We start from the raw sequence: 20,456 nt of genomic DNA, 5'->3' as shown, positions 1-20,456 counted from the left end.
CTCCAACCCAGGCTACAGAGTGAGACTTTGTCTCAATAAATAGCTAGCTAGCTAGCTAGTTAGACAGCTAGATAGATAGGTGGATAGATAAAAGAATACCCAGGGAGCTCACCACCCACCCTGTTGTTTCTCAGGTCCCAAAGTCCCAAGCTGGTCTGACTGGTTCTCTTCATCTTTCAGTTATTTCTTATGTCTGTTCTATGAATAATGTCCAGGATATTTAGTTGTACGTAGTGGGAGGAATATAAAAAAGTCTATCTATTTCATCTTTCCAGAAGCAGAAGTCCCCAAGATTGCCTTGTTATTAAAAAAGTTTAACAGCTTTATTGAAGTATAATTACATACAATAAATTGCACATACTTAATGTGTCCAGCTTGATAAGTTTTGACATGTATTCACCTGTGGAACCATTACCACAATCAAGATAATGAACATGGATATCCAAGAGCGTATGAGTCATGGATTTCTCTGTGTCTAGAAATCTGTCCTTCCTGTGCTTCTCTGTGCCTCTGCCCTTCTTTACTCCCTCCCCAGAGGAAGCCACTGATTTGCTTTCTATACTGGAACCACACACTGTGTACTCCCTTTTTTAGGGACAAGGGCGTGTCTGGCTTCTTTCACTTAGCATAATTACTAATTAATACTATATCAATAATTCCTTTTTATGCTGAGTAGTAGTTCATTGCATGGCTGTATCACAGTTAATTTATCCATTCATCTGTTGATGGACATTTGGATTTGTTTGCAGTATTTGACTACTATAAATAAAGCCACTATGAACATTTGTGTACAAGTCTTTGAATGGACATATGTTTTCCTTTCTCCTCATGAGGTTAGCTACCTAGGAGTAGAACAACTAGATCATAAGAGAGATACATGTTTAACTTTTAAAGAAACTGCCAAGCTGTTTTCCAAAGTGGTTGTACCATTTTACATTCACTCCAGCAATATATGAGAGTTCCAATTCCTTCATATCCTTGCCAACACTTGGTGTGGTCAGTCTGAAAAATTTTTTAGCCATTCTAATAGATACATAGTAGTATTTCATTGCAGTTTTAACTTGCATTCCCCTCGTTAATAATGATTTTGAGCATCTTTACATGTGCTTACTTGCCATCTGTAAGGGAAAATAGACTGTTTTCTTCTCTATACTTTTACTCAGTATTTCTGTGAGCAGATGTGTGGATGTCTTTTCCCCTACGCCAAGCAATTCTCCAATTCCCTGCAGACACCAACTAGGTGTTCCATAATTTAAGTCAACTTTGACACTATCTACTGTGAGATATCGTCAGATTCCACAGACTAAGGGCTCAGCCCTCAGCACTGACTCAACTTCATATGCCAGTTTCAAGTTCAGGTTGTCAGCTGTGCTTCTGACCAATGGGCTATAAATGGAGGTTTCCATGACTGCCCCTCATGTTTGATCATTTGCTAGAACTCAGGGAAACAGTTTACATACTAGACTGCCAGTTTATTACAAAGGACATGTATCTGAAACAGCCAAGTGGAAGAGGTACACAGGGCAAGGTAAGGGGAAAGGGACATGAAGCTTCCATGCCTTCTCCAGGTGAGCCACCCTCCCAGCACCCCCACATGTTCACCAACCCAAAGCTCTCTGATTCTAGTCCATTTGGATTTTCATGGAAGCTTCATTATGTAGGAATGGTTGATTAAATCATTGGCCATTAGTGATTAGCTCAACACTAGTGCCTCTTTTCTTCCTGGAGGTCAGTGGTGGGAAGTTAGAGTTGGGGCTAAAAGGTACAGCCTGCTAATCTTGTGGTTGGCTCCTCTGTTAATAATCCCCTATCCTGAGGCTATCCAGCAGGTCCCAGCCAGGGTCATCTCATTAGCATATAAAAAGACACATCACTTGGAGATGCCAGGGATTTTAGGAACTGTATGCCAGGAAGTGGGGATTAAGACCAAAATATATATTTCTCATTATATCACAATATTACACCATCCATGTATGTTCTTTGGTAAAGTTCAAATCTTTTGTCCATTTTAAAATTGAGCTATTTGCTTATTACTGAATTTTGATTGTTCTTTATGTATTCTAGATACAATAAGTTTATCAGACATATGCTTTGCAAATTTTTTTTACAATCCGTGTTTTGTATTTTCATTAACTTGGCAATCTCATTCAAAGAGCAGAAGTTTTCAATTTTGGTGAAATCCAATTTATCAATTTATTCTTTCATGAATTGTGCTTTTGATGTTATATCTAAGAAATTACTACCTAATGCAAGGTTGGGGTTTCTCTTATTTTTTTTCCTAAAATTTTATAATTTTAGGTTTCCCTTTTAGGTCTATTCATTTTGAGTTAATTTTGTATATGGTACAAAGTTTATTTTGTTGCAGATGGATATTCAATTGTTTCGACATAGTTTGTTGAAAAGACTAGTCTTTCTCCACTTAATTGCCTTGTCAAAAATTAGATGTTCACATATATGTGTGTCTATTACTGGACTCTCAGTTCTGTTTTATTGACCTATTTGTCTATCTTTACACTCTTACCACACTGTCTTGATTATTATAGTTTTATAATGCTTGAAATCAGGTGGTGTTAGCCCTCTAAATCTGTTCTTGTTTTTCTTAGTTATTTTGATTATTCTAGGTCCTTTATACTTCTATATGGATTTTATAATCAGTCTGTCAATTTCTACAAAAAACTGGCTAGGAGTTTGGTTGGGATTGTGTTGCATCTATAGATCCACCTGGGGAAAATTGACAATTTTCAGTATTGAATCTTACAACCCATGAATGTGGCATATCTCTCAATTTATTAATATCTTCTTTAATTTTTCTCATCAGTGATTTTTAATTTTCAGTGTATAGATCTTTCACATTTTTGTCAGATTTATCTCTAAGTACTTAATTTTTTTGATACTATTGTAAATACATTTTTATAAATTTTAATTTCTGATGTTTGCTAATATACAGAAATACAACTGATTTCGTATATTCTTCCTATATCCTTCAACCTTGCTAAACTCATTAGTTCTAATAGCTTTCTAGAGATTCTGTAGAATTTTCTATATAGTTGATTATCTGTTAGTTTGCTAATAGATAATCTGAATAGTAAATAAAGAAAACTTACTTCTTTCTTTTAATATGGATAACTTTTGCTTATTTTATTTGTCTCTTGCACTGGTTAGACTCTCCAATATAATGTTAGGTAAAAGTGGTGAGATTGGACACCCTTATGTTGTTCCTGATCTTAAGGAGAAAGCATTTATTTAATTTTTTGTTACTAAGTATGACATTAGGTGTAGATTTTTTTGTAGCTATTCTTTATCAGATTGAGGATGCTCTCTTCTATTTGTAGTTTGAGAGTTTTTTTTAAGTCACAAATGGATGTTTGATTTTGTCATCTGATTTTCTGTGTCTATTGAGATGATCATGTGGTTTTTCTTTTGTTCATGGAAGCTTCATTATGTAGGAATGGTTGATTAAATTTAATATCTTAAATTTACATTTAACATAATGAGTTACATTGATTGATTTCTGAATGTTAAACCAACATTACATTCCTAGGATAAACCCCACTTTGTTATACTATTTTATCTTTTGAATGTATTGTTAGATTCATGTCGCTCAAGTTTTATTAGAGTTTTTGCATCTATGTTTATGAGAGATATTGGTCTATAGTTTTCTTGTAATGTCTGTCTGGTTTGGGTGTCAGGGTGATGCTGGTCTCATGTAATGAGTTGGGAAGTATTTCTTCCTTTTTAGTTTTCTGAAACTTTATATAGAATTGGTATTATTTCTTCCATAAATATTTTATAGCATTTACCAGTGAATCCATTTGGATCTGGCAATTTCCTTGCAGTAATGTTTTTAATTGTAAATTTAATTTCTTTTATAGATATAGGGCTATTTAGGTTATCTATTTCATCTTAAGTAAGCTTTGTTAGTATGTGATTTTGTTTATTTTATCTACTTTCTCCTAATTGGTTGCACAAAGTTGTTCAAATATTGCTGCATTACCCTTTTAATATATGTAGAATCTGTGGTGACATATTATTTTACTCATTATATTGGTATTTGAATGTTATTTTTTACCTCATCATTCTGACTAGGGGTTTATCAATCTTATTGATCTTTTCAAATAAATAGCTCTTGGTAGAATTGATTTTCTCAATTGTTTTTTCTGCTCTAAATATTATATTTCCTTCTATTTACTTTGGATTTAATCTGCTCTTCTGTTTCTTCTTCTAATTTTTTAATATTTGTGGGTATAGAGTAGGTGTATCTGTTTCTTAAGGTGTAAAAAGGTCATTGATTTGAAATATTTCTTCTTTTCTACTACATCATTTTCTGATATAATTTCCCCATAAATACTATGTTAGCCTCATTTAAAAAATTTTGATTTTGGGTTTTTATTTTCATTCAGTTCAAAATATTTTCCTGTTTGGTTTCTTCTTTTACTCATGGATTATTTAGAACTGTATTGTTTAGTTTCCAAACACTTGGGACATTTCCAAAGATGTGCCCATTATTTATTTCCAAGTTAATTCCAAATGGTCAGAGAATGATTTTTATGGTTTGAATTCCTTTAAATTTATTGCAACTTGTTTTATGGCACCAAATATGGTCTACCTTGGTGAATATTCTGTTTGCTCAGGAAAAGAATTGTGTTTTGCTGTTGTTGTTTGGAATGTTCTATAAATATCGATTAGGTTAAATTGGTTGGTAGTGTTGTTTAAATCTTCTACGTCCTTACTTGTTTTCTATTTATTCTATGAATTATTGAGAGTGGGGTATTGAAACTTATGACGATAATTGTGGGTTTGCTTATTTCTCCTTACAATTCTATTACATTTTGTTTCATGTATGTTGAAGCTTTGTTATTAGGTACATAAACATTTAGTATTGTTATGTCCTCTTAATAAATTGATTCCTTTATCACTATAAAATAATCCTATTAATCTCTATTAATATTATTTTCTCTGAAATCTCCTTTGTCTAATTCAAATGTAGCCACTCCAGCTCTCTTTTGATTAATATTAACATGAAATATCTTTTTCCATTATTTTACTTCTTGCCTATTTGCATCTTTATATTAAAAGTAGTTTTTTAATAGGCAGCATATAGTTGTGTTATGCTTTTTACATGTAATCTGACAATATTTTAAAATTAGGGGTATTTAGAAAATTTACATTTAATGTGATTATGTTTTCTCTCTTTATTGTTGGTTTATTAACTATAACTTGTTAATTTAATGATTGCTTAGTGTTTATAGTGTACATCTTTAATTATAGTTAACCTTCAAATTATATTATTCTACTTCATGAATAGTATAAGGAGTCTACCATAGTACTGTGATAAACAGAATAAGGCCCTTGCCCCACCCCAGACATCCACATTTTAATTACTGAAATCTGTGCCTATGTTACCTTACGTGGCAAAAGGGACTTTGAAGACAGGATTAAGAATTTTGAGATGGTAAGATAATCTTGGATTATCCAGGTGGGCCTAATGTAATCACAAGGGTTCTTATAAAAAGAAAACAGAGTTTAGGAGGAGTTCAGAGTCAGACTGGATGTGATGATGGAAGCAGAAGTCAAAGTGACACAATAGAGGAACAGGCCATGCACCGAAGAATGTAGGTGGCCTCTAGAAGCTATTATAGAAAAGGCCAGGTAACAGATTGTCTCCTAGAGTCTCTAGAAGGAATGTAATTCTGCTGACACCTTGGTTTTAGTCCACTGAGACTGATTTTGGCTTTCTGACCTCCAGAATTGTAAGATAACAAATTTGTGGTGCTTCAAAGCTCTAAGTTTGGGGTAATTTGTTACAGCAATAGGAAATTACTACAAGTATACTTTTTTTTTTTTTTTTTTTTTAAACAGAGTCTTGCTCTGTCGCCCAGGCTGGAGTGCAGTGGTGTGATCTTGGCTCACTGCAAACTCCACCTCCCGGGTTCATGCCATTCTCCTCCCTCAGCCTCCCAAGTAGCTTTGTGCAATTGTTGTTATACATTTTATTTTTTATGTATAGTATAAACCACATACTACATTGTCAGTGTGTATTTATTTATTTATTTATTTTTAGACTGAGTTTCACTCTTGTTGCCCAGGCTGGAATGCAATGGTGCCATCTCGGCTCACTGCAACCTCTGCCTCCTGGGTTCAAGCGATTCTCCTGCCTCAGCCTCCCAAGTAGCTGGGATTATAGGCATGTGCCACCATGCATAGCTAATTTTGGTAATTTTAGTAGAGATGGGGTTTCTCCATGTTAGTCAGGCTGTCCTCGAACTCCCAACCTCAGGTGATCTGCCCACCTTGGCCTCCCAAAGTGCTGGGATTACAGGTGTGAGTCACCGCGCCCGGCCGTCATTGTATTTTTTAAAATAGTCAATCATCTTTTAATGAGTTTAAAATAATAAGAAAAACATCTTGTATAATTATTCATGTACTAAACCATTTCTGATGCTGTTCATTCCTTTGTGTAGATCCACATTTAGATCTGGTATTACTTTCCTTCTGCCTGAAGGACTTCTTTTTAACATTTCTTAGAGTATGGGTTTGTTGATGAATTATTTCAGCTTTTGTATATCTGAAACTATCTTTAGTTTGCCTTAGTTCTTGAAAGATATTTTAGCTGGATATAGAACTCTGGTTTGACAAGTTTTTTTTTTTTTTCTTTCAGTATTGTAGGGATGTTGAACTACCCTTTTCTTGCTTGCATTGCAAAGATAAGGATGTTCCTGTATATGTAACATGTCTCCTTTCTCTGGTTGCTTTTAATATTTTCTCTTTATCACTATTTTTGAGCAGTTTTGATTATGATATGCTTTGCTATAGTTTTCTTAATGTTTCTTATACCTAGTTTTATTGAGCTTCTTAGATCTATGGGTTTACAGTTTTCATCAAACTACAGAAATTTCCAGCCCTTATTTCTTTTTTAATTCTTCCTTCCTTCCTTCCGTTTCTCCAATCTCTCTCTCCTCTCTCTCTCTCTCTCTTTCTCTCTCTCTCTCTCTCTCTCTCGGAGACAGGATCTTACTATGTTGCCCAGCCTACTCTCAAACTCCCGGGCTTAGGCCATCCTCCCACCTTGGCCTCCCAAAGTGTTGGGATTAAAGGCATGAGCCACTGCACCCGGCCTCTAGCCATTATTTCTACAAGTATTTTTTCTTCACTGTCTTCAATTACACATATATTAGGCTGTTTGAAGTTGCCCCATACCTCATTTATGCCATTATTCTTTTTTCTTTTCTCTTTTTTCCTGTGGGTTTCATTTTGGAATAGTTTCTATTGCTGTGTTTTTAAGTTTACCAGTCTTTTCTTCTGCAATGTCTAATCTGACATGAACTCCATCTGATAATTTTTTTGTCTTGCACATTATAGTTTTCATTTCTAGAAGTTAAATTTGAGTCTTAAAAATACATATATCTCCCAAATTTTTACTAAACTTGAACACATAGCATACAAATAATAACTGTTCTAATGTTCTCGCTACTAATTCTAATATCAGTTTCAGTTCTGGGTTGGTTTCAATTGATTGATTTTTCTCCTTATTATAAGTCATATTTTCCAGCTTCTTTACATGCCTTGTAATTTTGGGTTGGGTGCCTCACATTGTGAATTTTACCTTGCTGAATGCTGTAGATATATTTTATTCCTAGAAATATTCTTGAACATTGTTTTGGGACATATTTAAGTTATTTGGAAACAGTTTGATGTTTTCTTATCTTGCTTTTAAGATTTGTTAGGTGGAGTCGGAGCAGTACTTAGTCTAGAGCTGCAAAGTATTGCCTATTAGTGAGGCAAGGTCTTTCTACTGTACTCTACCCAGTACCCCATGAGTCATATGGTTTTCCATATTGGCTGGTGGAAACAGACTATTTTCGCCCCCTTGTGCACACCAAGCGCTGTTACCTCTAATCTTTTTGGGTAGTTCTTTCTGCAGTCCTGCCTAGTTTCCTCACAAGCATACATGGATCAATGCTAACCTGAATACTTGAAGGGGACCCTCTGTGGATCTCCACGTTCTTTGTGCAGCTCTCTTTTGTCGACCCTTCTGTTGCTTGGGTTCTAGTCACTGTGGTCTCCTCAGACTCTTGGTATTTTCTCTTCAACTCAAACTGGGGACTCTGTAGGGCTCCACCTGTATTCCTCCTCCTTATGTTCCAGTCTGGAGACTCTCTTAAGGCTGTAAGCTTGGGCAATCACAGGGCTTATCTTGCTTGTTTTCAGTGTCTCAGGAATCACTGTCCTTCAATGCCTGATGTTCATTGTCTTCAAAACTGTTGTTGATTTCTTTCTTCCTCTCTTTTGGTTTTAGGTGGGAGCTAAATCTGGTCTTTATACTCCATCTTAGTCAGAAATAGATATGCTTTTTATTTTAATTTAATTTTACTTTATAATTGTGTAAAATATTTGCATGGTTCTAATGGTATATTATGAGAAAGTCTAGCGTATCTTCACTTTTACCCTGTTTCTTCTTCCTATAGGCAATTCCTCTTCTTCCTTCTCTTTTTCTTCTTGCTATTATTATTTTATTTTTGCTCTCTCTAGGTAATTTTTTTTTTTAGCTTTTCTCTTATACTCCCTTAAAAAAACATACAAACACACCACACATATATATTTGTCTGAATATGTGTGTATCCCCATTTGTTAAATAAATGATAGTGTGTTATATACATAACAGCCATCCTTTATTATCCACTGGGAATTGGTTCTAGGACCCCAGAAGGTACCAAAATCTGTGGGTGCTCAAGTCCCTTATATAAAATGGCATAGGCATATTTGCATATAATCTACACACATTCTCCCATATTCCTTAAATCATTTTTAGATTACTTATAATACCTAATATAATGTAAATGCTATGTAAATAGTTGTTATACTGTATTTTTTAAAAAATGTATTTTAAATTGTTGTATTGTCATTTTCTATTTGGAAACTTTGATTCTGTTACCTGGTTCTGAGCAGGGGTAGTCACTACCTCTTTCCTACAACTCTTGTTCCTCTTTAGTTCCTCGTCTTCTTGGTTAGCTCCCCTTCAAACCCAAGCAGATATATGGGATGCAGGATTGGGATGTAGCTGTTTGCTGTTGGAACAGAGGGTGGACAAATTGGTATAACTTACAGGAAGATAGATTTTGATTCAAAATAAGGTCATGGTGAATCTCTTTATCACAGTAAGAGTTGGCCGACAGTGGGACACTCTGTCCCGTGACGTAATAAATTCTTCATTGAAGGGAAGTTTCAGGCGCAGCTGCGGGTCCACCTCTCTGAGATCCTGCAGGGAGAGGGCCTTTCCCTGGGAGGGCTTGAACTGCAGTTCAGCTCTGGATGGGGAAAGATGAAACTACTTCAGTTTTTTTCTTCCCCATTTCAATTGCTGTTCCTATCCCATATCATCCTCCCTCTTTCCCTCCCTCCCTCCCTCCTTCCCTCCCTCCCTACCTTCTTTCCTTCCTTCCTTCCTTCCTTCCTTCCGTACGTCCGTCCGTCCTTCCTTCCTTCCTTCTTTCTTTCTTTCTCTCTTTCTCTCTTTCTCTCTTTCTTTCTCCTTGACAGAATCTTGCTCTGTCATGTAGGCTGGAGTGCAGTGGGTTCAACCCTCCTGGGTTCAAGCAGTTCTCCTGCCTCAGCCTCCCAAGTAGCTGAGATTACAGGCATGCACCACCACACCGGCTAATTTTTGTATTTTTGGTAGAGGTGAGGTTTCACCATGTTGGCCAGACTGGTCTTGAACTCCTGGGCATAAGTGATCTGCCAGCCTTGGCTTCCCAAAAGTGCTGGGATTACAGACATCAGCCACTGTACCCGGCCACTCTTCCCTCTCTTTTCTCTCCCATTTCATCTTCTAAATTTTGCATAGCTCATGCTTTGTCTGTGAGAGATGCCCAGAACCCTCAGGATCCACCTGCTGAACTTGTGCAGTGTACGTTACCAGCTATATTCATCTGCTGACCATAAAGGCATCAAGCCTTTCATTGCCAGATGTTTCCATGGAGCCAGTTCTCTCAGCAAGTGTGTGAGTTTCTGATTGTGTGTGTGTCTGTGTGCATCACGTTTGTGCTTACACATGGGCATGAGTGTTGTAGCTGGAGTTGCAGCTCAAAATAACAGAAAAGGAGTTTGCTCAGTGGGGTATGTGAAGTGATGGGTAGCAGTGGCCTTGGTTACCAGGGAAGACTGGTTTCCCCTCTTGTCTTCGGCCACTTGTTTCCCCTCCTTCATATCCCCTCCCCAGCCCTGGGCTCACTCCCCAAGGTTAATTTTCCTCACAGCAGCTGTGACTCCATCCTCCTTCCCCACCTCCATCTACCACACATGCACACACACGAACACATATGCACACACACACACACGCTTTGAGTTATGTGCCTCCTGTTCTAATGAGATAAACAACATAAGTCTCATGGGGCCCTGCTCTTCCCTCTGTAAGTGGAACTCCAGCACTGAACGTGTTGTTCCTATAAAGGAACCCTGGTGTCTGTCAGCCTGGTGAGGAGGGCAAGGAAGGGGCCAAGGAGCCCCAGGGGAGCTCTTGGGACCATTTGCTTGTTGTGATGAGGTGGATTCAAAGCAGACATGAAACAGAAGGCTGTTTCTACCCTCATGGCTAAAGAATCAAGTGGCAGCTTGGTGGATGGGGCGGGGGTCCGTCCTGTTGCATGGGTGTGGAGTCCAAGACTAGGTCAGCTAACTTGTGACAGTTAAAAACTGACATCTGTCATCTTTATGGATATGGAGAGCTTTCTCTTGAATATAAGTGAATCCCCATGACAGCCCCTAGGAGGTAGGTATTAATGTTATTAATGCCCTTGTCGTACAGCTGAGGCAATAGGCTCAGAAAGGTGTTAGGATGTTTCCCAGGACTCACGTGCTTTTCCTTTGCACTGCAGAGCGTCTCCGATCCAGCAGAGAAAGAATGAAACAAAAACAGCCCCTTCTTCTGGAGATTCGAACTAGCTGCTAAAATGAATTCTCCCAGAAGAATGGGTCTAAAGCTCCAAGCAGAGTGGCCTGGGGCTTCTCTGGTACCGCTGACCGTCAAGCACAGTGACTGCTGTCTCAGGGAGGGTGTAGGACCTGGTCAAGTGTGGACACTTTTGCACTCTTGCCATGTAGACCTTTAGGGGGCTGCTGGTGGGGCCAGCTCGCTCTTACTTACCTGTGTTTGATTGGGTTGGAAGCACCATGAAGCGGCCTCTGGGCTACGAAGGAAACCTAAGGCCCAGAGACGGCCGTGGGAGGAGAGGGGGTGCAGGGAGCTCTGACCTCAGGCCTGAGCCTTCACTTCTGGAGTCCCTCTTGGGTGGTTTGGATCTGGGTGGATGAGTCCCCTGGAGCCAGGAACAGCAGGGCCAATGGTCATTCGATTCTGACATTTCTGAGTGCAGGTCAGCTCTGGATTCTAAGAACCAAGGGCTGGGGAGCTCAGAATCTCCAGCTTGCTCGCAATCTTGCAACCTGTGGAGCAGCTGTGTGATTACACATAAAGAGACCTGAATATTTTCGTTCCTTTAATGCTGGGATAATTGACTCTGTCTTAGACCCATCCCGATAAATGGGTAGAGTTGACTGGTAAAAATGAAAATGAATGAATGAGTATATAGCAATGAAAGTTACATAGATTTTCTCTGCAAAGGTGAAGAATGAAGCCAGTTTCCCTTCTTAACTTTTAAGGGCCCTGAAATGGAAGACAGCAGATGGAAATCAGGTGCTGATGTTTCCTGAGCCCATGGTCCTAGGTGTGTGCAGTGACACTTTTGTGGTAGGCCGCCTGCATCCAGCAGCTGTCATGTGCCACATTTACCTGCAGAAGACAGAGTTGTGACTTTAAAGGGAAGCTGCAACATATTCGTTCATTAATTCAATGAGTATTTAGTTTGGTTCCGCTCTGTGTCGGGCACAGTTCTGATTCTGGGATTTCTGACAAGAACAAGACAGAAAAGTCCTTGTCCTCATTAGGCTTTTCTTCCTATTGGGGGTTGGTTGGCTTGCTGGTTTATTATGGGGATTATTAGACACTCTCTTCAAGACTGCAAATCACCTAGCCAGTCTGAAAATTACCTAGCCAGTCTCAAATACCTGCCTTTTCACCCCTCAGCCTCCTCCCCACCCCATTTCCCTGGGAATAGTCTGTGGCCTAGCATGGAGAAGCCCCTGTTCCTCCAAGGCCTGTGGCTGCCACCGGAGCCACAGAGTTGTTGTCTGGTGAGCAGGAAGGCTCCTCATGGTGCTTGGCATGCAGCATGGTGTCAAAGGCCACTCACACACACGGTGTGGCATGTGAGCCCAGCCCCTGGCCTCCTGCCTGTTTTTTTTTTTTGTGAGGCCAGGCACATAGGCTGGGATATAGAGGTATGCGGGCTCTGCAGGTCATGTGGCCTGGTCACCACAGTGGGCTTATGTTCTCATGGGGGCTACACAAGGCTCCATTTGCCTGCAGTGAGCTGCCAGCAGCCGGAGGTGGGAGATGCCTCTGAGTAGATCTAGTGTTTTTGGTTCTGTCTCTTTGCGATGCTTCTCAATCCAGGCTGTCCATACGGTAGGCCAACTGACTACTGCTCCATTTTGAAGGAAACCTGCTTAACCTGGATCCGGATGGAGAGGCAGTGGATAGAGATCCACTGCTTTGGAGACACTGCAAAGGTCCCTCTTGTCTGAAGGTCCAGTTGGTGATCTCTCCAGGCAGGAGAGCAGAATTGGTTTTGGTGAAGGCAATGGCTCTTGTTGGCATGTGCTTGCTGAACAGCATGGTGGAGCTGACAGAGCCAGGGTCCTGGGGTCAGATGACCTAGATTCAGCCTTGCCACTGCCAGCAATCAGCTTCGTGATGTTGACAAGTCACTTCTCTCTGGGCTTCAGCTCCCTCTCCTTGTGAATGACGGGGTTAGTTAGGGTCGTTTCCAAGGCCCCTTCCAGCCTGGAGCCTTTAATCTTTACATTGTCTCTGTCCACAGGCCTTGCCCCGGGCCAACTGTATACATACCCTGCCCGCTGCTGGCGCAAGAAGAGACGATTGCACCCACCTGAAGATCCAAAGCTGCGGCTGCTGGAGATAAAACCTGGTCAGTGCGCTCTGGAGCTTGGTTGGGTCCGTGATGGGAAAGGTGGGAGGACTGGGCTGGGCCCAGGACAAGGTTGGTTTACTCCTTTGTCCATAGAGCTAAGTTTTCCGGGAGAGGGAACATGCCCACATTGTGCTCAAGGGTGCACCTCTGTGCCTGCTGAGTAGAAACATGACCACGCGTACACCCGAGCTTTTCTCCCCTCTGGGTGTCTCGTGCCTTCCCTTTGCCACCCCAGGGGAGGAAAGCAAGCAAGCAGGAGCAGCATGGGACCAGTTCCAGGATGACTTTCCCGACAGAACTGAAGGCTGTGCAGCTCTTTCGGGTCATGTGATACCTTTCTTGTGGCCTCAAGTAAAGAAATCTTGGCTCAGTTTGTATATTTCTGAGGAGCAGAGAGTACACTGCGGACCCTCTACCCCTTACCCTGTATGAGCTCTGGAGCATCTTACACAAAAAGGGGTCAGTTCACTAAAAATTGCACTTACCTTGGATGCGGATGGAAGAGTTTGAGTTTAAAATTTACCCGAGTGACGCAGATTGCTCTGTGGCCACACAGAAGGAATTGGTGGGGTTATGTTTATACTGATCTAATATATATACATTATTGAGACGGAGTCTAGCTTTGTTGCCCAGGCTGGAGTGCAGTTGTGCGATCTCCGCTCACTGCAACCTCCGCCTCCCGAGTTCAAGTGATTCTCCTGCCTCAGCCTCCCAAGTAGCTGGGATTACAAGTGTGCACCACCACTCCCAGCTAATTTTTGTGTTTTTAGTAGAGACAGTGTTTCACCATGTTGGCCAGGCCGGTCTTGAACTCTTGGCCTCAAGCGATCCACCTACCTTGGCCTCCCAAATTGTTGGGATTATAGGCATGAGCCACCGTGCCTGGCCTATGCTAATCTAATATCACACTTCTGACTATGTGGCTGTCTTCAGACCTGTGTCTGTGTTGCAGCAAGTCAAGTGATTACCCTAGGCCCTCAGCTTTAAAGCCATCTTTGTTTTTGAGGGTGCCAGGCTGGGATATGACTCAGGGTGGTAGGGACAGTGCTGTTCAGTGGTGCAAATAGAGTTGACATACTTCCTCCCACTGTCACCAAAGCATTGCAGACTGTCAAGGCTGGCTGCCTGGCAATGGTACCTCACTCCTTCCTTTCAACACTGGTCCCTTAAGCTGACTTTGCTCTGCAAAAGCTCTACCTACAGTTCCAGGGTTACGACTGCTTTGATTGTTCACTTCAATTCACTTGAGTAGAAGTTTTATTTGTTTATTTTATTTGTTAGGGTTGAGTGGGCTCCAGATTCTTCAATATGCTCTCTCCCAGGTCTCTAGGGTCCTTATACCAATTTACAGACCCTTGCAAATACTCCAGGGTGATGACCGAGTTTGTCCCAACCCCCGCCTTGTTGCAGGTTGTAGGAGATCATCAGGGTCTCCTAGACCAGCACGATGCAATAGAAATATAATGCAAGCCACATGTGTCGTTTTACTTTGTCTACTAGTTACATTAAAAAAAGGAAAAAGAAACAGGGAAATGAATTTCAATCATATATTCCATTTAACTCAACATATCAAAAACATCATTTCAGCATGTCATCAATATAAAAATTATGAGATCGTTTATGATCTTTTTTGGTACTCTTTTTGAATTCCGTTGTGTATTTTACACATCCCCACATCTCTTTTTGGACTAGCCACAGTTCAAGCACTCAGTAGACACATGTGACTAGTGGTGACCGTATTGATCGGTGTGGTTCTAGACCTACATTCAAAGTGCGGTCCTGACCAGCAGTGGCAGCATCACCTGGGGCTTGTCAGACGTGCAGAAGCATGGTCCTCGCTCCCGACCTGTTGCATTTTATCATGATCTCCTGGAGTGCATCCCCAGAATGCATGATGAAGTGTGAGAAATGCTGGTCTCGAAGACTTATAGGTAGCTAGACTACAAGTCACCCTGGCATGACCATAAGCACGAAAAAAGTCTTACGTAATTTTTAAATTAAAAACTTTTAAAATTTATTTGACTTTGAGTAGGTAATACAGTTACATGTACAGTTTTTATTTTATTTTATGTTTTTATTTTTGTTTAGAGGATAGGGTCACACTCTGTTGCCCAGTCTGGTGTGCAGTGGCTCCAAAGAGCTCACTATAGCCTCCAACTCCTGAGCTCAAGCGCTCCTTCCACCTTAGCCTCCTCAGTATGTGGGGACTACAAGTGCATGCCACCATGTCTGGCTAATTTTGTCTTTTCTGTAGAGACAAGGTCTCACTCTGCTACTCAGGCTAGTCTTAAACTCCTGGCTTCAGATAATCCTCCTGCCTCGGTCTCCCAGAATGCTAAGATTACAGGCAGGAGCTACTGTGCCTGGCAGTTACATATTTTGACATTCAAAAGATAAAAGGATATACTGTATCATGAAAAAATAAGACCCAGTCTCTCCAAAGGTAATCAATAGTAGCAGTTTTTTTTTTTTTTAGATTCCTTCAAGAGATAATTCATGCATGCACCAGGAATTAAATCTATCTAGCTTTCCCTCCTCTTTTTACACAGCACAACCACTTTGGGTTTTGCACTTTTCAATTAAAAATGTGTCTTAGATATTGTCCACAGCAAAATGTAAAGAGTTTCTTCATTTCTTTTCTGTAATTACATAATATTCCATTGTATGAATGTACCACAATTTGTTTAACTGGCTGTTCTCAATTTTTGTTTCTAAATTTTCCAATTTAACCAGTGATGCAATGAATATTTTGCGTGTATATGAGGATGTCTCACATGTAAGTTGTCAATTTAAAGGGTTTTATTATAAGTGCTTGACACGTTTTAAATTATTAGTCTTTATTCTTAACATTTCTGTAAAAGTCTTGGTTAAGAACAATTTTTATCAGACTAATTAGGTCTCCTTTTATAGAAGCAAAGAGTTTAGCACTACACAATACCTTAGATATCACTAACTCCGATTCCTTATTTTATTAGAGTCTAGACAGTTTAATAAACTTGTTCAAAGTCACACAGCAATTTGTGTGGGTCCAGCAGAAAATCTAGGTTGCCTGATTTCACTGTTCAATGCTTTTTCTGCTTCCTCATACTATTGATAGGTATACTAACTTAAACTTTAGCAAGGCTTCTTCTCTTAAAAACTTTATTTTATGATTATAAAACTAATATATAAATTATTAAAATAACCAAGAGATAGTTGAAATTCCTTTAGTCATAAACATTGGAAGTTCAAGTCAAGCAATTTTAAGCAGAAAAAGGGAAGTTGGCTCATGTACCAGTAAATCCCCAGGTTTGTCTTGCTTCAGGCATAGCTGCATCCAGGTGCTCAAACATAGTGAGAGTAGTGAGGGCTACATGTCTCTTTCTTTCTTTCTTTCTTTCTTTCTTTCTTTCTTTCTTTCTTTCTTTTCTTTCTTTTCTTTCTTTTCTTTCTTTTCTTTCTTTTCTTTCTTTTCTTTCCCTTCCTTCCTTCCTTCCTTCCCTCCCTCCCTCTCTCTCTCTCTTTCTTTCTCTTTCTTTCTTTCTTTCTTTCTTTCTTTCTTTCTTTCTTTCTTTCTTTCTTTCTTTCTCTTTCTTTCTTTCTTTCTTTCTTTCTTTCTTTCTTTCTTTCTTTCTTTCTTTCTTTCTTTCTTTCTTTCTTTTCTTTCCTTCCTTCCTTCCTTCCTTCCTTCCTTCCTTCCTTCCTTCCTTCCCTCCTTCTTTCTTTCTTTCCTTCTTTCCTTCTTTCTCTCTTCCTTCCTTCCTCCCTCCCTCCTTCCCTTCCCTTCCCTTCCTTGCTTCTTTCTTGCTTTCTTTCTTTTTCTTTCTTGCTTTCAACAGGATCTCACTCTGTCACCCCAGCTGCAGTGGCACAATCACAGCTCACTGCAGCCTCAACTTCCCCAGATGGCAGCAGGCAAAGAGAGAGCTTGTGCAGGGAAACTCTTGTTTTTAAAACCATCAGATCTCGTGAGACCCATTCACTAGAATGAGAACAGCATGGGAAAGACCCACCTCCATGATTCAGTTATCTCCCACTGGGTTCTTCCCACATTGTGGGAGTTAGGGGAGCTACGAGATGAGATATGCATGGGGACACAGAGCCAAGCCATATCATTCCACCCTGGACCCTCCCAAATCTCATATCTTCACATTTCAAAACCAATCATGCCTTCCTAACAGTCTCCCAAAGTCTGAACTCATTTCAGCATTAACTCAGAAGTCCACAGTCCAAAGTCTCATCCGAGACAAGGCAAGTCCTTCCATCTATGAACCTGTAAAATCAGAAGCAAGTTAGTTACTTCCTAGATACAATGGGGGTACAGGCACTAGATAAATATAGCCATTCCAAGTGGGAGAAATTGGCCAAAACAAAGGGGCTACAGGTCCCATTCAAGTTTGAAATCCAGCATGACAGTCAAATCTTAAAACTCCAAAATGATCTCCTTTTACTCCATATCTCACATCCAGGTCATGCTGGTGCAAGAGTTGAGTTCCCATGATCTTGGACAACTCTGCCCCTGTGGCTTTGCAGGGTATAGCCTTTCTCCTGGCTGCTTTCATGGGCTGGCGTTGAGTGTCTGCGACTTTTCCAGGTGCAAGGTGCAAGCTGTCAGTGGATCTACCATTCTGGGATCTGGAGGATGGTGGCCCTCTTCTCACAGCTCCACTCAGTGATGCCCCAGTAGGGACTCTGTGTGGGGGCTCCCACCCGACATTTCCCTTTCACACTGCCCTAGAAGAGGTTCTCCATGAGGACCCCACCCCTACAGAAAACTTCTGCCTGGGCATCCAGGCATTTCCATACATCTTCTGAAATCTAGGCAGAGGTTTCCAAACTTCAGTTCTTGACTTCTGTGTACTCACAGGCTCAACACCACATGGAAGCTGTCAAGGCTTGAGGCTTGCACCCTCTGAAGCCACAGCCTGAGCTCTGCATTGGCCCCTTTCAGCCACAGCTGGAGCAGTGGGGACACAGGGCACCAAGTCCCTAGGCTGCACATAGCAGAAGGACCCTGAGTCCAGCCCACAAAACCATTTCTTCCTCCTAAAGCTCCGGGCCTGTGATGGGAGAGGCTGCTGTGAAGACCTCTGACATGCCCTGGAGACATTTTCCTCATTGTCTTGGGGATTAATATTGGGCTTCTTGTTACTTATGCAAATTTCTGTAGCCAGCTTGAATTTCTCCTCAGAAGATGGATTTTTTTTTTTTTTTTGCATTGTTAGGCTGCAAATTTTCCATACTTTTATGCTCTGCTTCCCTTATAAAACTGAATGCCTTTAATAGCACCCAAGTCACCTCTTGAATGCTTTGCTGCTTAGAAATTTTTTCCACCAGATACCCTAATCATCTCTCTCAAATTCAACATTCCACGAATCTCTAGGGCAGGGGCAAAATGCCCCCAGTCTCTTTGGTAACACACAACAAGAGTCACCCTTGCTCTAATTCCCGACAAGTTTCTCATCTCCATCTGAGACCACCTTAACCTGGACTTTATTGTCCATATGACTATCAGCATTTGGGGCAAAGCCATTCAACAAGTCTCTAGGAAGTTCCAAACTTTCCCACATTTTCCTGTCTTCTTCTGAGTCCTCCAAACTTTTCCAACCTCTGCCTGTTACCCAGTTGCAAAGTTACTTCCATATTTTCGGGTATCTTTTCAGCAATGCCCCACTCTACTGGTATCAATTTACTGCATTAGTCTGTTTTCACGCGGCTGATAAACACATACCTGAGACTGGGTAATTTACAAAAGAAAGGGGTTTATTGGACTTACAGTTCCATGTGGCTGGGAAGGCCTCACAATCATGGTGGAAGGCAAAGAGGAGCAATCCACATCTTACATGGATGGCAGCAGGCAAAGAGAGAGCTTGCACAGAGAAATTCTTGTGTTTAAAACCATCAGACCTCATGAGACCCATTCACTATCATGAGAACAGCACGGGAAAGACCCGCCCCCATGATGTGAGCATCTCCCGCTGGGTCCCTCCCACAACACGTGGTAATTATGGAAGCTGCAAGATGAGATTTGGGTGGGGACACAGAACCAAACCATATCACCCAGCTAAATTTTTTTTTTTTATAGAGATGGGTGTCTCACTATGTTGCCCAGCCTGGTTGCAAACTCCTGGCCTCAAGTGATCCTCCTGCCTTGGGCCTCCCAAAGTGCTGGGATTACAGGGATCAGCCACCACACCCAGCCAGTCTCTGTGTACCTCTAACACTCTCTTCTCCTCATAGGGCAAGTGAGGGGGCTGCCAGCAGCTCCAGTCTCAGCACATACCATACCCAAAAGAAAGGCAGTCCCCCTCAACAACTGTGGCAGAGGAGGCCTAGGAAGGACAGATTAGCTGGCTGGGGTTATTTCCCCCCAACACCAGTCGCTGCCACCCAGGAGATGGGACACTCTGGTTAATCATCATCATCATAACCAGAGTCTGAAGAGCACGCTGTAGTTCATACAGCATTTTCTTTCATGTCAGCTCCTTGGTCCCTACCATAGCCCTGGGAGGTAGAGAGGGAAGGAAGAGGTAAGAGGGTTGTGAGCCCATTTTAGAGGTGAGGGAAATCAGGCTGTGGACAGAGCCAAGGAGAATTTTCTGTGCTGCTCATGTATCTGAGAAGCCCATGTTGGTGGGACTGAGGCAGGCAGCTATTTCTCGAGTATTTGTGCCTTCTGCCTAAAGACATTTACTTTGGGCACACTGGCCTGCCAGTGTTTATGCCCGGCCTGTGGACGAACGTGGAGCAGCTGAGTTCACAGCTGGCTTTGGCCATGCCCCGTTATCGGGCCTGCCGTGACATGCAAGGGGAAGGGAAAGGAAGAACCTAGGACTAGCAGTTTGCTGTAGCCAAGTCCCCACCTGCACATGGTGTCTTGTATCTGTGATCATTTGAGAGGCTTCTTCAGCCTCTGCCCAAGCATGAGGCAGAAGTGGCTAGACCAGATTTCCAGTGGTGAAAGTTCACCCCAGGGATGGGCAGGGTCCTGGGGAAGGGCCCCATCTGCAGAGACAGGTGCCAGCCTTTGTGATGATCGGCCCTCAGGGGAAAAGTTGGATTCCCCCAAGGCAGGCTTACTCCTCCACACCAGTCCCCAGATGCTGAGAAGCAATGAACAGCCGGGGCTGGAATGAGTCACATGGCAGAGCACCTTCTCAGAGGAACTTGTTCCCCTCTTTGGGTAAACAGACCTACTACTAGGCCTACTAAAAACACAAAAACAACCCCCACAAACCCTAGGCCAGATGCTTGTCATTTCTAAATCCTATTCTGAGTCTGAACAGCCGGGGCTGCGCCTGGCTCCCAGAATGTACCACCACGCCAGCCTGCAGCTGTGGGTGGTGAATGAAGAGGATGTCGGAGTGCCCTGGAGTCAGTGGTTACGAGCCTCAGCCTGGTACCTCCAAGCAGCCAGGGCCCATCTAGAGA

General features: G+C 41.5%; 1 protein-coding gene across 4 annotated transcripts in view; it reads left to right on the top strand.

Annotated features, from left to right (window-relative positions):
- DPF3 (double PHD fingers 3) overlaps positions 1-20,456 on the top strand; it is a 275,967-nt gene that overhangs the window by 127,995 nt on the left and 127,516 nt on the right. For all 4 annotated transcript variants that reach the window (XR_013396429.1, XM_015144032.3, XM_077941333.1 and 1 more), the window contains exon 3: positions 12,936-13,043. Coding sequence is in view for 3 of the 4 variants with exons in the window: in XM_015144032.3 (XP_014999518.3) it covers positions 12,936-13,043 (108 nt within the window). In the remaining variant the exon portion in view is untranslated. The remainder of the gene's footprint in view (positions 1-12,935; positions 13,044-20,456) is intronic.

This window comes from Macaca mulatta, chromosome 7 (assembly GCF_049350105.2).
Source record: "Macaca mulatta isolate MMU2019108-1 chromosome 7, T2T-MMU8v2.0, whole genome shotgun sequence".
In the NCBI taxonomy this organism is placed as follows: domain Eukaryota; kingdom Metazoa; phylum Chordata; class Mammalia; order Primates; family Cercopithecidae; genus Macaca; species Macaca mulatta.
Note: the sequence above shows the minus strand (reverse complement) of the source record. Positions and strands in the feature narration are given on the sequence as shown.